At 39.7% G+C, this 26,179-nt stretch overlaps 1 protein-coding gene across 1 annotated transcript in view; it reads left to right on the top strand.

Moving 5' to 3' along the window:
• Nucleotides 1-26,179, top strand: part of FSHR (follicle stimulating hormone receptor) — a 225,127-nt gene that overhangs the window by 179,481 nt on the left and 19,467 nt on the right. The window contains exons 5-8 of the mRNA XM_066266462.1: nucleotides 11,467-11,538; nucleotides 12,733-12,810; nucleotides 17,503-17,571; nucleotides 17,682-17,756. Coding sequence (XP_066122559.1) covers nucleotides 11,467-11,538; nucleotides 12,733-12,810; nucleotides 17,503-17,571; nucleotides 17,682-17,756 — 294 coding nt within the window. The remainder of the gene's footprint in view (nucleotides 1-11,466; nucleotides 11,539-12,732; nucleotides 12,811-17,502; nucleotides 17,572-17,681; nucleotides 17,757-26,179) is intronic.

Raw genomic sequence — 26,179 nt, 5'->3', positions numbered from 1 at the left:
AAGCTCAAAAATTCTCAAACACATGGAAACTAAATAGCGGGGTGTTAAATAATGAATGGATTAAGAATGAGATCAAAGAAGAAATAAAGAAATTCCTAGAAACGAATGACAATGAGCATACAACAACTCAAAATTTATGGGACACAGCGAAAGCAGTGCTGAGAGGGAAGTTCATAGCACTACAGGCACACTTTCAGAAGCTAGAAAAAGCTCAAATAAACAACTTAACCCTGCATCTAAAAGAATTAGAAAAAGAACAGCAAGTAAAGCCCAAATGTAGTAGAAGGAAGGAAATAATAAAGATCAGAGCAGAAATAAATGACATAGAGGCTAAAGAAACAATACAGAGGATCAATGAAACTAGGAGCTGGTTCTTTGAAAAGGTAAACAAGATTGATGGACCTTTAAGTAGACTCACCAAGAAAAAGAGAGAGAGGACTCAAATAAATAAAATTAGAAATGAGAGAGGAGAAATAACAACTGACACAACAGAAATACAAAATATTGTAAGAAAATACTATGAAGAACTGTATGCCAAAAAACTAGACAACCTAGATGAAATGGACAAATTCCTTGAAACGTACAATCTTCCAAAAATCAATCTGGAAGAATCAGAAAACTTAAACAGACCAATTACACCAAAGGAGATCGAAACAGTTATCAAAAAACTCCCAACAAAGAAAAGCCCGGGGCCCGATGGCTTCACAACGGAATTCTACCAAATATTCAAAGAAGAACTAACTCCTATCCTTCTCAAACTATTTCAAAAAATTCAAGAGGAAGGAAGACTTCCAAACTCCTTTTATGAGGCGAGCATAATTCTGATTCCAAAACCAGGCAAAGACCACACAAAGAAAGAAAATTATAGGCCAATATCTCTGATGAATATAGATGCTAAAATCCTCAACAAAATATTAGCAAACCGGATCCAACAACATATGGAAAAAATCATACACCATGATCAAGTGGGATTTATTCTGGGGAGGCAAGGCTGGTACAATATTCGTAAATCAATCAATGTGATTCATCACATAAACAAAAAGAAGGAGAAAAACCATATGATAATTTCAATAGATGCAGAAAAAGCATTTGATAAAATCCAGCACCCATTCATGATCAAAACTCTCAGCAAAGTGGGAATACAGGGAACATACCTCAACATGATAAAAGCCATCTATGAGAAACACACAGCCAACATCATACTCAATGGGCAAAAATTAAAAGCAATACCCTTAAGATCAGGAACAAGGCAGGGGTGCCCCCTTTCACCACTCTTATTTAACATAGTCCTGGAAGTCCTAGCCACAGCAATCAGACAAGAAGAAGAAATAAAAGGCATTCAAGTTGGAAAAGAAGAAGTAAAGTTATCATTATTTGCAGATGATATGATATTGTATATAGAAAACCCTAAAGTCTCAGTCAAAAAACTACTGGACCTGATAAATAAATTCAGCAAAGTGGCAGGATATAAAATCAATACTCAGAAATCAGAAGCATTTTTATACACCAACAATGAACAGTCAGAAAGAGAAATTAAGGAAACAATCCCCTTCACAATTACAACCAAAAAAATAAAGTACCTAGGAGTAAACTTAACCAAGGAGACTAAAGACTTGTACTCGGAAAATTACAAAACATTGATAAAAGAAATCAAGGAAGATACTAACAAGTGGAAGCATATACCGTGCTCATGGTTAGGAAGAATAAACATCATTAAAATGTCTATATTACCCAAAGCAATTTATAAATTCAATGCAATACCAATTAAAATACCAATGACATACTTCAAAGATATAGAACACATATTCCAAAAATTTATATGGAACCAAAAAAGGACACGAATAGCCTCAGCAATCTTAAAAAAGAAGAATAAAGTGGGAGGAATCACACTTCCTGATATCAAGTTATACTACAAGGCCATTGTACTCAAAACAGCCTGGTACTGGCATAAGAACAGGCATATAGATCAATGGAATAGAACAGAGAACCCAGAAACAAACCCACAGTTCTATGGACAACTGATATTTGACAAAGGAAGTAAGGAAATACAATGGAGTAAAGACAGCCTCTTTAACAAATGGTGTTGGGAAAATTGGACAGCTACCTGCAAAAAAATGAAACTAGATCACCAGCTTACACCACTCACAAAAATAAACTCAAAATGGATAAAAGACTTGAATGTAGGCCATGAAACCATAAGCATCTTAGAAGAAAACATAGGCAGTAAGCTCTCCGACATCTCTCGGAGCAATATATTTGCTGATTTATCTCCACGGGGAAGTGAAATAAAAGACAGGATAAACAAATGGGACTATATCAAACTAAAAAGCTTTTGCACAGCTAAAGACAACAAGAACAGAATAAAAAGACAAACTACACAATGGGAGAACATATTTGACAATACGTCTGATAAGGGGTTAATAACCAAAATTTATAAAGAACTTGTAAAACTCAACACCAGGAAGACAAACAACCCAATCCAAAAATGGGCAAAAGAGATGAATAGACACTTCTCCAAAGAGGACATACAGATGGCCAATAGGCATATGAAAAAATGCTCAACATCACTAATCATTAGAGAAATGCAAATTAAAACCACAATGAGATATCACCTTACACCAGTCAGAATGGCGCTTATCAACAAAACAACACAGAATAAGTGCTGGCGAGGATGTGGAGAAAAGGGGACCCTCCTGCACTGCTGGTGGGAATGCAGACTGGTGCAGCCACTGTGGAAAACAGTATGGAGATTCCTCAAAAAACTGAAAATCGAACCGCCTTTTGACCCAGCTATCCCACTTTTAGGAATATACTCCAAGGACACCATAGAACGGCTCGAAAAGGAGAAATGCACCCGCATGTTTGTGGCAGCATTGTTCACAATAGCGAAGATCTGGAAACAGCCCAAGTGTCCGTCAGAGGACGAGTGGATTAAAAAACTTTGGTACATATATACTATGGAATACTACTCAGCCATAAGAAATGATGACATCGGATCATTTACAATAGCATGGATGGACCTTGATAACATTATACGGAGTGAAATAAGTAAATCAGAAAAAAAACTGAGATGAATCCATACATAGAAGGGACATAAAAATGAGACTCAGAGACATGAACAAGAATGTGATGGCAACAGGGGCGGGGGGGTTGGGGGAGGGGGGAGGGGGTGAAGAAGGAGAGAGGGGTTAGGGGAGGGGAGGGGCACAAAGAAAACCAGATAGAAGGTGACAGAAGACAATTTAACTTTGGGTGAGGGGTATACAGCACAATCAAATGTCAAAATAATCTAGAGATATTTTCTCTCAACATATGTACCCTGATTTATCAATGTCACTGCATTAAATTTAATAAAAAAATATTAATATTAAAAAAAAAAAGAAGTACACTTATCATTATTTGCTGATGATATGATACTGTACATAGGAAACCCTACAGTCTCAGTCAAAAAACTACTGGACTTGATAAATGAATTCAGCAAGGTGGCAGGATATAAAATCAATATTCAGAAATTAGTGGCATTTCTATACACCAACAATGATCTGTCTGAAAAAGAAATTAGTAAAACAATCCCTTTCATTATTGCAATGAAAAGAAAGGAAATAAAGTACCTAGGAGTAAATTTAACCAAAGAGGTTAAAGACTTGTACTCAGAAAATTATAAAACATTGATAAAGGAAATCAAGGAAGATACAAAGAAGTGGATGCATGTACTGTGTTCATGGATAGGAAGAATAAACATTATTAAAATGTCTATATTACTCAAAGCAATCTATAAATTAAGTGCAGTTCCTAGTAAAATACCAATGACATACTTCAAAGATATAGGACAAATATTCCAAAAATTTATATAGAACCAAAAAGGAACACAAGTAGCCTCAGCAATCCTGAAAAAGAAGAATAAGTTCGTGGGTATCACACTTCCTGATATCAAGATATACTACAAGGCCATTGTACTCAGAACAGCTTGGTACTGGCATAAGAACAGGCATACAGATCAATGGAACAGAACAGAGAACCCAGATATAAACCCACATCTATATGGACAATTGATATTTGACAAAGGAGGTAAGAGCATACACCATTCACAAGAATAAACTCAAAATGGATAAAAGACTTAAATGTAAGTTGTGAAACCATAAACATCTTGGAAGAAAACATAGGCAGTAAACTCTCCGATATCTCTCGTAGCAATATATTTGCTGATTTATCTCCACAGCAAAGTGAAATAAAGAACAGGATGAACAAATGGGACTATATGAAACTAAAAAGCTTTTGCACAGCTAAATATACCATTAACAAAATAAAAATACAACTACACAATGGGAGAATATATTCACCAACAAGTCTGACAAGGGGTTAATAACCAAAATTTACAAAGAACTTGTAAAACTCAAACCAGGAAGGTAAACAATCCAATAAAAAAAAAAAAGGGCAAAAGAAATGAAAAGACACTTCTCCAAAGAGGACATGCAGATAGCCAATAGGCATATGAAAAAATGTTCAGCATCACTAATCATTCGAGCAATGCAAATTAAAACCTTAATGAGATATCACCTCACACCTGTCAGAATGGTGCTTATTAACAAAACAACACATAAATAAGTGCTGGCTGGCGAGGATGTGGAGAAAAGGGAACCCTCCTGCACTGCTGGTGCGAATGCAGACTGGTGCAGCCACTGTGGAAAACAGTATGGAGATTCCTCAAAAAATTAAAAAAGGAACTGCCCTTTGACCCAGCTATCTCACTTTTAGGAATATATCCTATGAATATCAATCACTGATTCAAAAGAAGAAATGCACCCCCATGTTTATTGCAGCATTGTTTACAATAGCCAAGATCTGGAAACAGCCCAAGTGTCTGTAAGCGGACAAGTGGAATAAAAAGCTGTGGTACATATACACAATGGAATGCTACATAGCCATGAGGAAGAAGGAAATCTTACCTTTTGGCAACAACATGGATGGACCTGGAAACTATCATGCTAAGTAAAATAAGCCAGGCAGAGAAAGAAAAATATCATATGACCTCACTCATTTGAGGAATCCAATGAACAATGTGAACTGAGCAATGGAACAGAGGCAGAGCTGGGATCAAAGGGACCAGAGGGAAAGTGGTCAGAGGGAATGTAGAAAAGAAGATGAGATCAGAGAAGGGAAAAAGATTAATGATATTATATATACATAACACAGCATTATAGAGAATACGACAGCAAATTCTGGAGGGAAGAGGGGGAAGGCATTGGGGGAAGGGGGTATGGAGTGGCGAGGAGAATAAGAGAGTGGGGAAAGATATATTTGGTGGGACACTTGAATCTATGTAAATACAAATTAAAATCATAAATTAAAAAAAATAAAACATTAAAAAAAAAGAATTGTGGGGTCACCTGTTCAGAAAAGGATTATGTATTGGCCATCGGGGGACTGGTTCCCAGAAACTGAAGGGACCTATTCATCCTGACAAGAAAGATGCCCATTTTTAGTACTGTAACCAAAAGATTAGGGACAGCCAGGCATGAAAGGTGTTAACACTAGCTCAGGATGTGCAACTATGAGAGAGGAAAACTGTGAGTCAGTTACTCTTCCATGGGAGGTCCATTGGCAGAACTTAAATTTGCTGAAATTTTACCCTCAGGCATCTACCTATTTCTGAAGATAATCTGCAGTTGAGTGAATCAAAATAATTTTGTAAGTCTGTTGACTAAAGCAAACCCATTGAGACACAGAGCTCCTAGCTGATTACCCACTTCTAGCCACTATCTAACATGAATTTATTGATCAAAGGGGGAAAATGAATTGGAAACTAAGTGTTCATTTAAACTCAAATTTCTAAGTTATCTTGGGTTTACAGAGAGTCTCTGGTATAGAGTTATCATTACCAGTAGTCCATCTTACTAGATGGTAACTAGGTCTTTCTAAGTGTCTTAAACTCGACACTACTAGAATAACTTTAGCCATTTTTTTGCTTTTGGTTTTCTTTCCTCTAAAGACAAAATATTTCAATGTGCATATATAGACATTTATAGATATCCTGTAAGTATAGTGGCTTTGTAAGCTCATGCTATTAATATTAAATAATGTACTTGTACCTTTCTCAGTGACAATTAGGAATTTTTTCCTCCTTCAGTTATATAAGATGCTTAGGGTGATGAACACAGGCAGTGAATGATTCCTTGTTTGTGTTCATCTCTTGACAGCACATAGCACATTGCCTGGCCTGATAAACATCAAGAACATGATAGGTGCCAACCACTCTACCAACACGGAGTTTTCAAGAAAAACATGATTCCTACCCTCATGCCATTCACAATGATTGAAGAGACAGACACTGCATAAATAAACAGAGAATAATATATAGTTCAGAATTTGATGAATGTTAAAAAGGAAAGATACTAAAAAGATATAAGTATACTGGGAATCAATCGGAGGACTTCCTTTAGATTGGCCCTCAAGAAGCTCTTCTCTGAAGAAAGTGCATTTGTTGCTAAACTGTGAAGGGTAGATTGAGATTGGCCATGTGAGGAGTGGGTGGGGAGCCTTCCAGATAGAGCATGTGCAAACAAGTGCCTGCAGACAGTGAAGAACTTAGTGTATGTGAGGAATTAAAAGAAAGCTACCAGTGCTAAAAATGTACTGGGGGAACAACATGACATGGGGGTATAAGAGTAAGGAGTATAAATTTTACTTTGGGGAAGAACCAAAGAAAAGCAGAAAATAAAAGCAATCTGATTTACATTTAAAAAAAAAAAAGCTCTGTGTGCTATATGAAGAATGGATTAGAAAAAGAGAAAATTAAATGTTTGGAAAACAAGAAACTGTTACAGAAAGCTAAAGGAAAAATAATGGTGACTTGTGCTAGAATGGTATCAGTAGTGATGAAAGAAGTTGTATAGAATTAATAAATATTTTGGAAGTAGAATCTAAGAAGACTTTAAGAGGGGCTAGATATTGGGGAGTAAAGGCAAAGAAGCCAAGTTGAACAATTTCTAGCAATTGATAAATGAAAGTGCTATCTATGAGGAAAAACCGAGGATGTAATTTAGTGGGAGTGATGGGAGGGAACAAATTTAATGTGTTATGTAAATGAGACATTCTAATTAAAGAAAACTTTAATTAGAGATAGACTAGAGGGATCTGTAGTCAAGTATAAATCTAGGACTTGCCACTGTATTGATAGTACTTAAAGACATGAGAAGTGAGATCTTCCCAGCAAGGCTATGGAGAAAAAAAAGCAAATGGCTCAGAGTCCATATACAGGAGGGGAAATCAACAACAAAAAATTAAAAAGGAGTAACAGGGCCTGATCAGGCGGTGGCACAGTGGATAAAGCGTCGGACTGGGAGGTTGAGGACCCAGGTTTGAGACCTCGAGGTCACCAGCTTAAGCGCGGGCTTATTTGGTTTGAGCAGAGCTCACCAGCTTGGACACAGGGTCACTAGCTTGAGCAAGAGGTTACTCAGTCTGCTGTAGCCCTACGGTCAAGGCACATATGAGAAGGCAATCAATGAACAACTAAAGTGCCACAACAAAAAACTGATGATTGATGCTTCTCATCTCTCTGCATTCCTGTCTGTCTGTCCCTATCTATCCCTCTCTCTGACTCTCACTCTGTCTCTGTAAAAAAAAAAAAAAAAAAAAAAAAAAAAAAAAGGAGTAACAGAGAAGGAGAAGGAATAACAAGAGATGAAATACAACAGAAATGAATAGAAAAGAGAGATTAGAAAAGAGTACTAAATTATCCTGAGAAATCTAAAAAATGAGAATTTGGATTGTTTTTTAATTTATTGGTTGTTGGTAGGTGAAATTGGGACATAACAAAAGCAGTCTTGGTGGAGACATGTAGAATGAAAACAAATTGTAACAGGTTGAAGATGAATAGGATATAAGAAAATGAAGACAGCATGTACCGACAAAGACAACTTGCTCTGGAAACATTAGTGTAAAAGAAGGAAGAGAAAAAGCTTGGCTGCGACTGGAGATAGATTTTGAGTAAAGGGAGATAGCAACCATAGTGAACCTATGTGAAATTCAGTGCAAGTAGGCGTCTGGCCTAGTCTTGGTTCTCTAAAATATGTTTGAGAGAGGGCTTACATGCAAGTAATTTATTTTTACATCCAAACCCAAGAAAGGAGATGTATAACTAAGAAGAAGAGAAGCAGGAAATCCAACTCAAGATATATGACCAGGTGTACCACCAAGAAATTGGAGCTCCATCATGCTAGAGCCCCTCTACAGTGTCATTTAGAGTATGTTCAGAATTGTTCACCCATGGAATGGAAGAGGTGCTCACCACCAGTCAGGCATTGCCCTATGGAGTGCTAACTCCCCTGCACTTCCTGACTTGCACATGCCTCAGAATGGTTGAACAGATGCCTACGAGTGTTGCACTCTGAGGTGAGAGAGGCCCAGAACAGAAAATGAGAGACACCTGGTACAGATGAAGCCAGTGTCTGACAAGTTAAATTTGCATGTAGCTGGTTATTGGAGTAAAAGAGAATGTAACATCGAGAGTAGAAGATGGACCAACAGGATGTGAAGCAGGGCGCAGCAGTGTCTGATAGGTCTACCTGGATATTCACCCACTCCATATCTTTTCCAGTCCAGAAATATGAAATGGCTTGTTCCTCATTTATGCCAGAGTTGGCATATTGGTTCTCCTGATTCCTGGCCTCCAGACCTCTCTGCCTCTGTTTAAGATTAATTACTCTAAGTAGCAGTTATACCTGACAAGTAAATTAACTGAGGATTTTGATACATTCTTGGTGACAGAAACGAAATATTTTAGCAACATCAGCCAATTAACTCAATACTTTATGAACACATAGTGCATTCCAAATCTGCACACAGTAGTATAGACTGTCAGAAAATATTAACTATGATCTTTGTTTTAATGCCTTATTAAGGGAATGTTGCATAGTCACATGAGAAAAGATATAAAAATAGAAGGCTGACATGATTAAATAACAAATGTGGAGTAGGACTGTGGCAAGCTAGTCGATCATTAGCTATGGCAGTGTTTCTGTTGGGCAAGAGGAGAATCTCAGAGGTGAAAGGGCAACCATGAAAGCTCTCTGTTCTGGATAACACTTCAAACTCGAAAGGTTAACAGAAGCTATCTCTGGGTAGTGAAACTAGAGATGATTCTTACTTCCTTCTGTAGATGTTTCTGTATTTTTCATAAGTCTCACAATCAATAGATATCACTTTTATATCCAAAGAATTTATTTTTTAAAATAACCAAAGGATATAGAACAACTAGAACTTTCATACTTTGCTGGTGGAAATGTGAAATGGTACAGCCACTTTGGAGGGCAGATTGGCAGTTTCCAATAAAGTTAAGCATATACTTTACCATACCAGCCAGAAATTCCACTCATATATATTTACCCAAGAGAAATAAAAACCCTTCCTCCCTCCCACTTTCTCTCTTTCTCTCCCCACCCACACATTCCCACACACAAAATACATGTTTAAAGCAGTTTATACACACACACACACACACACACACACACACACATATATATAATCACAAAATGTAAAAGCAACCTATGTGCACTTCAACCAGTAAATGGATAAACTAGGGTAAATCCATACAATGGACTAGTATTTAACAATAAAAAAAAAACAATAAACTGATATTCACAAGGACATGGAAGAATCTCCAGTGCATTATACAGTATGAAAGAAGCCAGATTTGGAAAGTTTCAATAGTATATGATTGCACTGATGGACAGTTTGGAAAGGCAAAATGACAAGAACAGAAATAAATTAGTAGAAATACCTGCTAAGAATAGGAGGTAAAAAGAAATATTAGCTACAAAGGCTTAGCAATGTAGTTGGAGGTGATGGAACCACTCTTTGTCTCCAGCGTGCTGGTGGTGACACAGCTGTGTTTGTGCTAACTCAGATCTCTACATCAAGCAGTTAATTTTTCTATTTTTAAAGTGCTAAAAGTAACTAAAAACTAATACCCGCCCCCCCCAAAAAAACAAAGCATGTTAGCAGTCCCTTTCCCCAAATAAAAAGCACTGGGAGACCATCTCGAGGGCAGTTGAAGTACATAGCCTAACGGAGATGACCAAGACAGCTTCTCTGTGGATAAGTGGGAACCACGAGGAAATAAAGCATTTGAGAACCATTACAGAGAGCCCATAAGCACAAAGCCCTGACTCTTTAAATACAGAAGCAGGGAACAAGACACCAAACTCCACTCTAAATCACAAACCTCAAAAGATGCAATTTTTCACAATGATGAGAGTAGTCACAAAGGTCAAACAATTACGACCAACTCTGGCTTCGGTGAGCCGTACACAGAAAAAGGTATGTGGGAGTGGGGAGGTACTGGAAAGATTCTGAACTCACAAGAGTGAGGGGAACACCAGGGAACAGTGTGTCAGACAGCTTTCAGGTGCCACTTAAAACCCTTCTTCACCACCACTGGGGCAGGCAGCTCCATCCAATTCTCATCAGCTGAATACAGATACAACTGAAGAGCACCTAGCCTCGCCTTGTATATACTCTGTCCTGGGGACTCTTCTACCCCACTCTGAGAGACACCCAGCAAGAACTCACTGGTCACTCACAAGTGTGTGCAAGGCAGAATTAGAAAGTTGAGACCATCAGGACCCATTGGACCAAGAGGAAATAGTCTAGGGAAAATGCTTCCCCTACTCCCCTATTCAGAGCAACAACAGTTCTGAGATCCATTTTGAAAATCTTCTAAATCTAGTCCTTGGCATTAAGGACCAGTCATCAATAGTGGTGAACAATTCAATCACTCATCCTTGTATTAATTATCTTCTCTCCCTCCTCATTTCATTCCTCCATCCCAAACTCTCTGAACTCATAACTTCAAATATATACTGCCCACGAGTCAACCTTCACCTCAGCCTCTGTTTTCTGGGGAACCCAGACCAAGGCAAACAGGTCCTGGGAAGGATCCAATATAGCTCTGGAAATTTTATCTATAGAAATGTATGGACTGTCTCTTAAGGGTGATGGCATCAGCGAACTCAGCTCTAACCAAACTCCACCCTTTTCCCAGGAGAGAGTCACATGGATACATGGTGTGAAAGGGCATGGAGCTCAGATTCTTATCCAACAGAATCATTTGGAACAGGGAAGAGGCAGCTCCCCAAAGAGTATGAAGAGGTTAGAAACAAAGGATGATTAAGAAAATTTGTTATCTGGTTGAAAATTGCTTTTGCATCATAATGACTTCTTAATCTTTAAAAAAAAGTACATGAAGTGCATGTTTCTTTTCTCTGAGGACTCAATAGCTTACTAGACCCTAGTTAGAGCCTTAAAATAGGAAAAATAAGCATCATTCAATGTATATTATGGGATTTTCTGGTAGGTTTATTTGATAGCTCAAAATTGATATTTTAGATATGGAAAGCTCATACTTTAGCAGTTGCTAAAAGAGCCAATGTTATCTTTACCTCACTCCATTTTGTCTCTCTCTAGGTTAATATCCAACACAGGTATTAAGCACTTGCCAACTGTTCACAAGATTCGATCTCTCCAAAAGGTCCTACTGTAAGTTTGTCCGTAAGTGGTTGCCAATAATTTACTAGTAGCTGCCTTGCCCAACAGGCTCTGGGCCTATAATATGCATTGTTTAGTCTGCGTATTCCACATACACTGCTCTGGCTGAGCAGAGATAGAAAGGCAAACAGCAATGCCCTTGGTTTTGCCTAAAGGCCAGATGATCTCAGTTTGGAGGAAGCCAGCAGGCTCCTCAATAAGACAGGTGTCAACAGAGCCAGCTTGTAGCAAATCAAGCAGTCTCTCCTTTCCTCGCTATGTAGTGCCTTACATCCCCCTGCCCTGCAACTGCCCTGTCTTCCAGCATCCTCTCCTGTCCCCTCCAGATGCCCATGCTGTCCTGTGAATAGGGAAACCACCTGACAAACAGACTCATACTATGTTAGTGACATAATGTATTTGCCTTTCTCAAGGCATCTGTATTTTGAAAGAGGCAGAGAAAGGCAATGTATAATGGCAAGTTTATTTTCAATAGTGAAAGTTTAAGAATCTGACAGACCCACAAGGAAAGCATGGGGCAGAGCATAAGGAGCTAAGGAGGGGAGATGGGCACAGAAAGATAGAGAATCTCCCAAAATGTCTCAAATTATTCCAAGCAACTTACTACTTCTACATTTATATGTCAGATCAGACCCAACAGGGCATATTAATGAGAGGATGAGGGACACAAACAGAAAAATGAGACTTTCTTCAGCCTTTCATTCAGGAGAGGAAAATTCACACTAAAATCTTCCTGTGACCCAAGGAGAACAGAAGGAAGGAAAGTAGCTACAGAAGGGGATTGGGATGGGAGAAAATGAAGGCCCAACTAAGGCGAATGGAGACGTTTGGTATAGAAATCAAAAGTCAGTTTAAGTGTCTTTGTCATATGTGTGCAGATATCAACTGCAGAGACAAGGATAATAAGTATGTTAGATCCTTAACATGGTGGAATTCTCTAGGAAAATTTTCAGAGAGAAGATATTGCACGTGTATAATTTCATTGTTAATAACTAACATACTAAAGATAAATGAGATGTCATTTCTTTCCCAAACTTTGAACTCATCATGTATCAGAACAATAACTATTCAAACATTACCTCAGCTAAAGACCAAGTCGACCACATTATACCAAGTGGACTAAATATGGGAAGATTACGCAAGCGGAGCTGACGTAACACCTAATCTGTCTGTGCTTTCTTCTAGAGACATTCAAGACAATATCAATATCCACACAGTTGAAAGAAATTCTTTCGTGGGACTTAGTTTTGAAAGTATGATTCTGTAAGTTAAAAAAAACAATCCAGTGGAGTGACATTTGGGTTTTCATTTAATCATCTTTCTCATAATAGAATATTTCTTTTTCATTTGAGTAACTTTGGCATTTCACCATTTAACTTTCTCTCTGATTCTGTGTTTTTCTCTCATTTCCCATCTTTACATTTCAGAATCACAACATGGAATCGTGTTAATAATTTATGAAGCTGTGGTGTGATTCAAGTATTTAAAATTGCTCTTTGAATGATGGTCCCCTGTGCAGCAACATCTGTTCCGAAGGACCGGATAACTCATGCATCAATAAAGCTAGTTATTTCCTGGCAAGGCTTTTGTTGCCCAAAGAAAAAGACAGGAAGGAGGCCGAATCCAGAAAGATATGGATATTCCCTCATAACTATGCGAAGCAGCTCCTGTTCAGCCCCATGCTGAGCATAAGATGACTTCTCATTTTCTTGGAACAATCATGTTTTTTAATGAGCTTGAGTTATTCTCTCTGACTTTTGGGAAAGCTTTTAATGCACTTTGTGTCATTAATGAAAAAGATCCCTTCTAATCTTTTGTGCCAGTAGCCTGCATGGTGGTTTACCCAGTTCCCAAGATGGCCAAGAAATAGTGTACTAGTGGCTACCCAAGCGTTTGTGGGACCCTCGGAAGTTAGATGAACAGAATGACTTTTACAGGACCAGTAACTTCAATTACATCTATAAGGAAAGCATTTTATTTACATATTTCACAAATTGTTAGAGTTTCAAAAAATATATACATGTGTGTTTAATATGCCATGGTATACAAATGGTAAATTTCAAACCAGAAATAATTTTGTCCTTTTCAAAACAATAATATGATTCAGAGAGGACTCAGCTCAGGAGAGAGGGAGAGGGAAAGTGAGAGAAATAGTAGAGCTGAGGACATATTGAAGAATAAAGCTAAGCACAGTATTTGATGTACATTAATAACAGAAAACAAAGGAGAATGTTTGAAAGAGACTATCAGAGGAATTGGATATGTGAAAGAAAAAATAAAATCAAAGGCATGTATTCAGAGTACAAAGTATTAGGACAAGAAACATAGGTGAATAATAATCCTTTCACTTAATTCTTTCACTTCATAATAATTGGAATGTGTGTGTGTTTGTGCGCACGTGTGTAGGAATGAGTTGACTGGGGTGTAGGAAATATGAGAGAACAGGAAAGTAAAAGAAATGCTCTAAAATGCAAACAATAAAATATATGAAAAATAAAAGCAATTATTCTAAAGGTTAAGAAAGAATAATTTATTCTGACTGGTCTTATGGTGGGAAGGTTGAAGGAAGAGTTAAAAGGAAGGAAAGAAGGTTGAGAAAGGAGGTTGTATCTAGTTGGGCTTTAAAAGGTGAGTGGGTTGTAGCCAAAGCTCTAGCAAAAGACAAGTGGAGGAAACAGAATCATTGAGGCCATGAAGGTTAAAAAAAGAGAGAGCAATAAAAAGAGCTTTTGGAAACTAGTGAGTATCTGCTCAGTGGGTGTAACACAAACACAACAGTACAAGGATTCCTGGTCCATCATGGAGGGAGAAGATTAGTGATCAGTGTAATCTGTTGTGCCTGGATGTTTGCACTTCTTTAAATCTTGCTCTAACCATATGCATCATTTTAAACACAGTGATTCAAAATTAGTTAATGTTATAATATGGCAAATTTATCAAAAGAATATCTTTTTAAAAAAGATATAATTAAGCAGGAGTGTGCCAATGGCCAATGTTGTGCTCACAATTTTGCATGTTTACATACATTTTTCTGTTCAGGACATAAGACAGAAAGCAAGGCATCTTAACCTTCTCAGTCTTACCCCCCCCCCCCCGAGTGGAGGCAAAGAACCCAAGAAAATGAGAATTCACTATGGAGCCTTCCAAGCCCAAACCTACACAAGAAACGTGCAGATCATAACTTCTCTCCACGGACCCCTTCTCATGGATGCTGTGTGTGGTTCCCCAGAATTTTGAACATACTCTCCTTTCTGAAGAGTCAACACCTTTCAGATATGTCCATAAAGGATAAATTCACACTTGTGAGAACAAAATCTATTTTTCTGACCTCAGACGGTTCTTAACACACAAATAATAGAATCAGAAGGTCCATACTCAACACCGCTTAAGACTCTAATTGCTCTTTTTTTATTATTAATTTTAATGGGGTGACATTAATAAATCATCCAATTGCTCTTACTTCAGGTGCTAGGAGTGGATGCAGGAAAACCTCCTCCCATGAGGAACATCCAAGTGCACTCAGAAAAAAAGCATGGCAAATGGCACTGATGACTGAAAAAGATTTCAGTGCATTGGCATTTTATCAAAATCCTGAGGCCTTGTTCCTATATGTATATGTGCCCAACAATGAAGGATAGTCAGACACCTGACTAGTGACTCAGAGGAAATAAGCAGTTAAAGCCCTGAGTCCTTCCCCACCCACTCCTGCAACCTCAAGGTCTGAATGGAAAAAGCACCTAGTTACTGCCAAACAGAATGGCATGATTCAGAAAAAAATTCAATCCGCTTACATTATGCCAGCTCCCCACACACCCCGGCCACAGGAGAGGCTCATTCAGGTGCACGTCCATCCTTCCTTCCTCAGATGGCTTCAGTCTCACCCACCCCTCAGTGAGCTCCAGGGGCCAGCACCTTCGCTCTCCAGGCTGGGGGCAGGCTCAGCACCTGAAGCCTCCTATGCTACTGAGTGAAAATTCTAGGGATACAATGATTAAGGAAAATCATGACTTGGTTGGTCTTTAGTGATGCTCTGCCCAGATTGTCATCATTGTCATCATCATCATCGTTATCATCATCATATTTTAAAACCAGCACTACCTCTCTCAAGAGGTAGTTTTTCGTGTGATGATTGTTGACATCAAAAATGCCGCCACCACCATCACCACCCCAAATGATGGTATCTGTTGATTGAGAAAATCCATAAAGACAAAGGGCTACTTTGAATATAATAATTCTTTTAAATTAGCCTGTGTATTATTTAATCATAGTGACACCTATTTGCAGGATATATATGTATAGAAAATATTATCTATTCTACAGAAAAATAGATGAAGCCTATAAGGATTCACACACCCCGATGTTAGATTAAGGGTCAGCCAACTGTAGTCTATGATCTAGGCCTTGTTCCTACCAGTGAACATTTCCATGATAGGAAACACTAACATCTAATGTAAATTAAGCCAAATGTTATACCAATGAAAAGAAAAAAGAAATCATTCTTTTCATTAGTAAACATATATGCTCCCACAAAAATGAATGCAATTATTACTATTATATTTTATTTTTGATCAAAAATTTTTATGGAAATTGTTTTATAAGTACCTATCATAATTCAATGTAGTATCCCTCCATGTTGCCTCTTGGGCCACAACACCTAAAGTTTACTAACTGGCCTTTGACATAAAAGGTTTGCTGACCCGTTTCTGATCTAAAACCTCCAGTAACCCCACAGGTGAGGGCAGCTGCTCCAGCAACTCTCATTCCCAGGGGACAGGCGGACAAAGAAGGCAGAAGGCTGGATGTGCTTTTCCCTGGATCGGTGTGGGCAGGGAGCTGTGGGGGAAGGGAGAGATGCATAGCCACTCTTCAGTTGCTCATGTTTTAAAAGCTTACCTTGCTCCTGTGTGGATATTTTAGCTAAACTGGCTTCCAGAGGAAGAAAAGAATCACACAGTTGTTCTGTGATTTGCAGTGCTTCCTAGCTACCCACTGCAGTCTGGGAGATGGAGCCCAGAGTACACAGAAGCTTCTCTGGGCCAGCTATAGAACAGTGTTATTTGTAAACCCACTCAGCCCCACAGGGAGAAGAACCTGGCAGCAAATCAACACCAGGGAGTCAGAGGCTCTTCAGGCTAAGCTCTCCCACCTTGGATTTCTGTTTTTGTTTTCAGATCCATCCAGGGGCACAGCCGTGCAGAGCTGTCGGTCCAAGGTATCCTTGGGCACCCTGTCCAGGGAAACCTGCTCGCAGACCTTTGCACAATCAGGATGACTGTTCCACATCCAGCCCCTGCACCCTCAGAGCATCCTCCCATGCTCAGTCACACCAACTCACCCACCACAACCCACAGTCCCTGTAATTGATTTCCTTTCCTTTCTGGCTTAACACAGAGCCACCTCCACAAACCTCCAATAACCAGGTCCCTATGGGTCACAGAAGATGTCCCTATGGGTGACAGCTTAATTAGATCCCTTTTTGACGAAGGCCAGGCCTGCTGCTATGGGTGAGCATGGGTGAGAGGCTGGGGGTCTTAGAGAAAGGTGATACGAAATGTTCTCTATCTTAGAAACAGTTGTTCAATAATTGTATGATTTCCATCCTTCAGGAGGAGAAAGAGCTCCACCTGCTCCCTCCCATGGCATTGTCTCTGCACACGAATGATGCATGCAAAGACCTTACAGCACCCGGGCTGCTATGCCTAAGTGTGCCATTTCAATTTAAATCCCAGTTATTTCTCTGAATAGGTAATATATGCACATAATGCAAACATCAAACATTTCAAGAGGTTATACATAAATCAGTCTCCCCTCTACCTGATCCCCGAGCCGTAAGGATGGCATTTTATTTATGGCACTAACCCGTGCTGCCTGACCTTGCCCCAGTGCTTCCAATTATGAAACCCTGTACTGTTCGCATCTGACATTATTGGTTTCTTAATGGGCCTTTTATTGCAGATGGCTGAGTAAGAATGGGATTGAAGAAATACACAACTGTGCATTCAATGGAACCCAACTAGATGAGCTGTAAGTAGCCCTGACTACTCTTCCAGGCCATTGAGAGGGAAATGGCTTTTACAACAGTGATGTTTATGTGGTTTTGTGTTTCCTTCTTCTTTCCTCAACTCCATCCCCAGGAATCTAAGTGATAACAATAATTTGGAAGAACTGCCTAATGATGTCTTCCAGGGAGCCTCTGGACCAATCATTCTGTGAGTAGCTTGCCCCATTACCATGTACAAGAGATCTGCATGCATAAGTTAGAAATCAACTTTCTTCGATTTGTAGAAGCTTCAAGGCAGGGCTGGCAATCCAGGTCAATTTTTATCTGTGTCATCTGCAAGGACCTATAGGGGGACCATTTAGGGCTGATCTACGTTTCTGACTTTCAATAAAATAACAATAACAACGTTTAATGAGCACTTACCAAGTCCCAGACAGTGTTTTAAAAGCTTAAGAAGCAATTTCTAACTTAAGCCTTATAATAACCTCTGGATAAGGAGCGATTGTTCCCACTTTAGAGAAGGAAAAACTGGCTTCTGGAGGGGTTCACTAACTCCCCCGGGGGAATGCAAATTTTAGAGCATGAATTTAAACCCAACTGGACTGACTCAGTACAGACTCTTAACCACACTGCTAGATATCTCTTCCTGGCAGGGAAAACACAAATCCCCTTCCTTACCCTCAATGCACTGACACTTCTCTCCACCCAGTGAGATACATGCACACACTAATTTTTGAATCCTCTTTGCCTCAATTTTGATCTCTTGGGATGGTTAAGTGCCTCTCAGCCCTGCATCAGCACTTTCCTCATCGCTGTCTCCCCCTCAAAGAGCGACCTTTCCCTGTTCTCTTGTCTTCTGCCCTGACCTTCCACCTGGGTCATTCTAGCTCTCACCCCTTCCATCAGCCAACAGTGAGGTCTTCCTTCGGTGACTCCCATTGTCCTCAGGGCTGCAGGGACAGAAAAACTGCAAAAGGTTTTTAAAAGTGTGTTTTCCTGGGCTCTAAGCAAGACACACTGCATCTAGTGACAAAGGGACTATAGGAAGAAGAAAGAAACCCAGAAGGATGGAGTCAGAAGAAGAAATAGTGAGGAAAAAAATGCAGATAAACACATGAATACTATAAATCTAAAGTTTTTCTAGGTGATCCTTATGGAGCCTGCCTAAGGTCAGTTTGAGCATTTGGGAGCCAGTAGTCTGCATCTCTTATCTGGCAGTCAGTATAAGTTACCACGTGTAGTTACCTATCTACCAACCTGCCTATCATCTACCAACATCACGTTCTCTCTCACCTTATTTCAGCTTGTAGTCTTCTTCTGGCTGGAACCTATGTATCTCCTAGGTTCTTTTCCAGCCGGCCCTAGTGGGTTTACAAATACCACTAGACCCTGTAGGATAGAGCAGAAACTCTTAAAATCGTTATCATTTATGATAAAGGAAGTGTTGTGACCAGTGGTGGGATTCAAATAATTTAACAGCCAGTTCTATGCCCTAATGACCATTTTATATACATACTGTATAAAAAGCGATATACCAAAAGGTAGTTTATTTCATGCATTTAGTACTTAAATAAGAATAATAAAAGAGGTACACAAAACTAGATTATGTTATGAGTCTTAAAATATTAATGAAAAAAAATTAAATAATACCTGAAAAAAAATAATAAAACTGTTATTTAAGATATTCCCATATTGCTTCTTGATTGGCGTCCTCAGTTGCAATTTTTTACACCTATGGATGGAATGAACATTACTACGGGCACTTAGAATACACTTGTGCAGATGAACATTAAAAAAGAGTAAGGAATGCTAATTTGTGATTTTCACATTGGGCAGCTGCCCAGGCACCCACCTAAGAGAGAACTCTGATTACAAGTGTCATTTTAATAACCGGTTTGCCGAACTCAACAAAGAATTAGGTATCAGTTTTGCTGAACTGGTGTGAACAAGTGTGAGCCAACTGAATCCCACCACTGGTTGTGAGCCATACATGAGACTTGACCACTCTGAAGGGAAAAAGTTCAGAGAAACATAAGCAAAAGGAGGACGTGTGAGCATGATGCAAGCAGAGGTGCCAGGCAAGCCACCTTCTTTATAGCCGTTCCTTCGCCCCTCTGAGCCAGGAACCATGGTTCCCTCACCTGAAAAAGTGGCAAAAGCAATAATACCTAGTTTTTAATATTAATGGAAGCTTAACAATACTATGTATATATGTAAATGTATCTTCATATACTTATATATATTCACTCATTGCACAGATAGATATTAAGAACTAGCCTTGCGCCACTATTTATAGTGCAAAAACAAAAGAAACTTCTTCCTCATAGAAAGCTTATGTTCTCATAATGGGGAGTCAGACAACTGTTAAATATATTACTTAATATACCAGGCCATGATGCGTGCTATTAATACTAAATAGGACACAAGCATAATGAACAGAGAGTGCCAGACATAGTCCATGGGCCAATATATGAAGTACTTAGAACTTGTAATGCTTAGTTAGTGTTTCCTATTCTTAAAGTACTTGGAAGACAAATGAACTTAAAGTGTTTTTGACATCTTTGACCATCAGAATGGCAGTTTGTCAATTTCACTTAGCTAAAAGTCCTAAGGGGCTTGAGTGTTCCTAAACAGATAGCTCTGTTATGGCAAGAAACATCTGTGATGGGGTAGGTTTCCATATATGATCTGGACCAGGCACACTACTAAGTCATGGCACCTTAACCACTGACTGCGACCAAAACATTCAAGTGGGGCAGAATTCCCAACTAGTTTATTGTCCTGTTGAGGAAACCAGAGAGTCAGAAATGGAAAATGACTAAGGATTACACTGCCTTCATACACCACAGAGCTTGGACCAGAAACTAGGTCTCCTGTCTCATGTGCCACGTGTTTCCACCATCTCATGTTGCCTAAAGTACATACATATGTCTAGTCAAACACCTAAAAGTTATTCAGGAAGACCTCCTGCAATTAACTATGAACCAAAATAGAGGAGGAAATATTAGTTATAAATCCCTGCCCCTCTCTCTAAGAACACCAGTAAGTGATTCGTACACACAGCACAGAGGAATGGCTCCCGTGGTTGCATGAGCAGGTCCCAGGCTGAGGCATGTGTGCACAACGTATCCCATAGGAGGGTCTAATGGAGAATGCGAACTTGGACCTGCCAGCCACCCTCCCACAAATGCCAGCAGGAGAGGGATGTCACAAGCAGCTCTACAAGCATCCTCAATCTACAGGCCCATTTTTCACCCCTTTTACCACAGACACCTACCTGGCCAGAATAAAAGAAAGAAAATTTTACAGAAAATCCAAAGGGGTTATGAAGCACTTGCCATACTTCAAAAAATAGAGAGAGATGATATATTCCTACATCTTTCCATCTCAGTGCATGAGAATATATATATGTGCAAGATCCTGGCCAGAAACCCAGCCTATAGTAATTGCCAGTGTCCTTCTCCTCCCTGTAGAGGGAAGAAGATTGATCACCGTAACAGTCAGCCTCCCTTGATGGGGCATTTAGGTTAGTCCACAGATGTCTTCCCAGCCTCTCTGCTTGCTGACCTGGGATTCTATGGCCTATCCCGTCTTCTACTTCTGCAACCTGATGTGCCCACCCAAGCTACACCCTGGCCTGGGCGCTGCTTGTTAAGGTATGTGCAGAAGACCAGCCTACCTCAAGCGCTCTGGGTTCCTGGGTGTGTGCAGGAGCAGGAGCACACACAGACTGCACAGCCCACAGTGAGTGCTGCCCAGGCTACTGCCGTGACTGTGCCTTGGGTGACATTCCCCTTCCTACAAATTAGACTGTGATATAGATATTTGCACACAGAAGGTTTACTGAGAAGTGCTTGATGGGAAAAGACTCGGGCTAAAAGGGCAGTTGACAGCAATTCATCTGCAACAGAAGTCGCAGCTGATCCGACAGAAAGCTCTGGAGTTAAGAAGGCCCTGAATTAAGGCAAGGAGTCAGGCCTCTTCATTGACGGTCACTGGGTGTAGGCTGTCCCTGGGTGGGAGCCTAATCTTGGATAAGTCAAACAAGGGCAATTCCCATAGTTGAACTCATCTATGAGCCACCTCAGCATTGAGAATGGCTCTCAACTGTCCTCAAGCAGTGGTTCTAAATTTGATCATACATCAAACTCACATGGCATGCTGGTAAAAGCTTAGATAACTGATCCCCACACCCAGGGTTTTTGATTCAGCATGTCAGGGGTGAGCTTGAGAAAGTGCACGTCTAGTAACCTCCTGGGGGCAGCTAATGTAACTGGTCCAGAAAGCACACTGAGATCACTGCCTAGCACCAACACTGGGAATGGAGAAACCTCACCTTGTTGTCTAGAATTCTCCTTCCTACAAATTAGATTGTGATATAGATATTCGCACACAGAAGGTTTACTGAAAAGTGCTCGATGGAAAAAGACATTCTGGGGAATGTCGTGTCTCCTCCACGAGCTCCCTGTGATGAATCTTCCTTCCCAATAGTAGAGAAATGCAAGGAATCTTAAAAGGAGTTAAGGGACAGGCACCCAAACCAATGATAACTCCTTTCCCGAAGGCAAAATTTTTAGTTGAGTGGAGAACAGGGAGCCTCTGAACACCTGAGGCTAAGTGTTCCATTGCAAAGAGAAATAGATTCAGAGAAAGCCAGGAGCATGCGGACAAGCTCCATTGAATTCTGGAGGAGCAGCCTTGCATCCTGATTTCCCTCTTATGAGTTTTGACCTTGAACACCAGTGGTCATCTGCGTTTTCAACTGATATTCTGAACTCACTTGAGTTTGGTTTTTTTTTAAGCAATCAAGCAATTGCTGTTTCTTTAGGAAAGAGTTTCCTCTGGGAAAAATTTAATGCATTGCCTTTGCAAGCTGGAGCCAGTACAATCATATTCTGAGAGTTTATCAAATTGATTTGGCTATAACTCAGATTCATTTGATAGTTCAGATTCAAACACTGAGTTATTTGTATAAGAATGATTCTGTTCCATTACCAGTGTACCCACAGTCCTATAGACAGTAAATTGCCTTTTTATTCTGCCTGGGATCATGAAAGAGAGGTCTTCTAACCATCTGTCAGTGTAGTATACAACAGAAATGTGCTGGCACTTATGGAAATGATTGACCTATAATAACATCTTTGCTGGGAAAAATAGAAATTGTTCAAATCAAATTTGTGGCACTGGCTATAACACACTTTATTAAATGGGGCACAGAGCGCAGTTTAACTCCTGCCTCTCCTGACTCAGCGTCTTATTACTGACTGCTGTTTCCCTCTTTATCTCGTATCTCAAAGTCAAGAATCCCAACGATGTTGAAACAGTTTAGAATTACTAAATCTCTTCATCACCAGTCATCTTCCATGAAGTCTCCCATTGTGTATTTTGGGATTTAAATTCTCAAAAACAATTGCTGCCAGAATGTAGCATGTGCCAAAACATTAACCAAAGTGACATCTTAGAAAGACTGCAGTCATTAAACCAGCCTGAAAGACAAGGCTTAAAACACACCAGCCCACGACTACGCCTGCCCTCTTGCCCAGCCCACCACCCCTAGGAACATCAGTAATAAAGCGAATATTCTCAACTATTCATTGAGCATATTAAATCTTACATATTACACATTTAATAGATGTTAACTGAGTGCCTACTATGTGTCTGATACTATCCTGGGTGTAAGAAACAGAGACACTTAAAAACAAATAGTACGTGACCTAAAGTATCTCATCCCTGTAAAGAGACAAATGTTACTGCCCAGAACAATAAGCTCTGCAGAAATTGTCACAGGAGGTTATAGTAACAAAGTGGGGGCCCAATAAATCTTTGTCATGTGATACAGTGACTTTTAACAGATGAAGTGACAGTGTGTGGGGGAGAGTGCTCTTAGTTTAAGCCTAAATTTCTGCAACAGCCTTCATCCCCTCCCTATCTTCAACACTTTCTCCTTCCAACTCATTTAACAAGTATTTGAGCACCTACTATGTGCCAGGCTCAAGGTTCTCAAGATTAATTTTACAAAAACAGAGCTTTTAATAAGTCATTCTTCTGCTCATATAAATTCTAAACTCTGCTGCCTGGCATTCATAGCTCAAATCGTGCCCAGAATAATCCTTCTGAAAATGCTCACTGCCGTGCTTTGGGTTCTGGGCCTCTCTCCAAGCCTACCTTTAGCCTGCAGTCATAATAATCTGCTTCCATGAGGATGTCAATAACTGATAACATCTTATTTTGTTACTCGCCCAGGGATATTTGCATCATAAGAATAGAAGGTGCTTTAACAAATAAATTAAAATTCAACATTAGATTTTCAGGGTATGTGGAATGATCATGGCCAGGGAATAGACTGTGTGTGTGAGTGTTATATGTTTGTGCAGGTGTGTGTCTGTGTGTTGTATATATGTGTGTTTGTGTTTGTGTTTTGAGGAAGAGAGCAGAAATGAGACCATTTGTTACGACTCAAATCACACAGAATACTATCCACTTATCTCAGCTTTCTATGGATTTTTAGCCTGCAGTCATAATAATCTGCTTCCATGAGGATGTCAATAACTGATAACATCTTATTTTGTTACTCGCCCAGGGATATTTGCATCATAAGAATAGAAGGTGCTTTAACAAATAAATGAAAATTCAACATTAGATTTTCAGGGTATGTGGAATGATCATGGCCAGGGAATAGACTGTGTGTGTGAGTGTTATATGTTTGTGCAGGTGTGTGTCTGTGTGTTGTATATATGTGTGTTTGTGTTTGTGTTTTGAGGAAGAGAGCAGAAATGAGACCATTTGTTACGACTCAAATCACACAGAATACTATCCACTTATCTCAGCTTTCTATGGATTTTTCTTAATCCATGGAGAAATCAATGAGACATTTTTCTTCCAGCCCAAGATTTGGAATTTTTGAAAGGTTCCACATTTGCTAACTCCAGCAAGTACCCAGTAAGCTTTAAGCAAACACTTCTACAAACACTTTTATTTCCCTACCACGCAGGAAACATTTTTGCTTTACCAGACTCTAAGTGGCTCTGCATCTCTCTCTACCAACCATTGCCTGCTTTCAACATCTACCAGGAGATCAGGGTTCCAGGACACTGACAAGATGCTCTAAGCCTCACAGCAGCAAAGCCACCTAGTGCAAATGACAGCAGCTCATAGATTTTGAAACTGTGAAAAGGAGGAATCAGATATACACAAGCTGACTCCAGAACACAGAGCAGACAGAAAGGCACCAAAGCTTCCCAAGCAGGCTTCCCAATCAAACACTGAGGCACTGGATTGCATTCAGGTCAACCAACCCAACACATTATCCTGCTTATTCTCTATTACACATCTATGTCCTTGTAAACTTTGCACAAGGTTGCTCCTTTCCTGGTGCCTTTGATTCTCTCAGTCACATATAATTGTCTGCTGCAGAAACACCATTGTACTGAGCTCCCTTTAAATCAGATTTTCTTTCTCAGTCTATATTGTGTACTTCTCCCTTTAGAATTACTCCCCTGACCTGACCTGTGGTGGTGCAGTGGATAAAGCGCTGACCTAGAGTGGTGACGTTGCCACTTCAAAGCCCTGGGCTTGCCCTGTCAAGGCACCTATGGGAGTTGATGCTTCCTGCTCCTTCTCCCCTCTTTCTCTCCTCTCTAAAAATAAATAAATACAAAAGTCTTTTATAATTACTTCCCTGTGTGACCTGCTTCAGCCTCTCATTTTTATATGATGCTGAGGCATCTCTGCTAGTCAGACAACTAACTGCTGAGTAGATTTCATGAGCCAGCCATGTGCCAGATACAAAGTAGAACACAAAAATATCTTAATAATCTATGCTCTTAGAGCATCTGAAATCTGGCTGAGGAGACAAAACATATTACATGAAAAGTCAAACAGTATGAAACAATAGAAGAGATAACTCAAGGTACAAGATTCTTTGTAATTCTTAGGTTAGAAGACATTGCAGTTGGCTGGGGTGATCAATCTATTCCCTCCCCCAATCCTTCATGTCACTCCCCAGCCTGTCTTCCAACAAAACAACAATTTGCTGGGTGCTTACAACATGAAAGGCACTGTGCAGCATTCAAGGGGCCCTCTGAGCTCAAGGAGAGATAAAATGCAAATACAAAGAGCTAGTTTATAAAGCAAAAGATAGTGAGTGGTGAGAGAGGCAGAAAGCATACAAACATAATGCCATTATGCTCTTCATGGCTTTCAAGGAAAAATACTTCTGCAACTGCTAACAATGATAGAGACAATAGAATCACAGAGACTTCGATGGGAGTGCATTTGGCTCTCCACTACTACATAAAAACTACCCTAAAACTCGGTAGCTGAAATCATTCCATTTTGCTCACAATATTATGTTTCAGAAATCTGGCTGGCTTGTCCATGTGAAGTCAGCTCAGTAGTTGGGTGTGAGGGATCTACTTCCCAGTTGTCTCCCTCACTCACATATCTGGCGCCTCTATGCTCCTTGGTGTGTGTGTGTGTGTGTGTGTTGTGTGCACAAGCCGCACATACGCACATGTACACACAGTCTCTCATCCCCCAGAACATCTACACATAGCTTACATAGATTTTTTCTAGCATGTCTGTCTCAGGGTATTCAGCATTCTTTCATGGCAATTTAGGGCTCTTTAAGAC

This window comes from Saccopteryx bilineata, chromosome 3 (genome assembly GCF_036850765.1).
Source record: "Saccopteryx bilineata isolate mSacBil1 chromosome 3, mSacBil1_pri_phased_curated, whole genome shotgun sequence".
Taxonomy (NCBI): domain Eukaryota; kingdom Metazoa; phylum Chordata; class Mammalia; order Chiroptera; family Emballonuridae; genus Saccopteryx; species Saccopteryx bilineata.
Note: the sequence above shows the minus strand (reverse complement) of the source record. Positions and strands in the feature narration are given on the sequence as shown.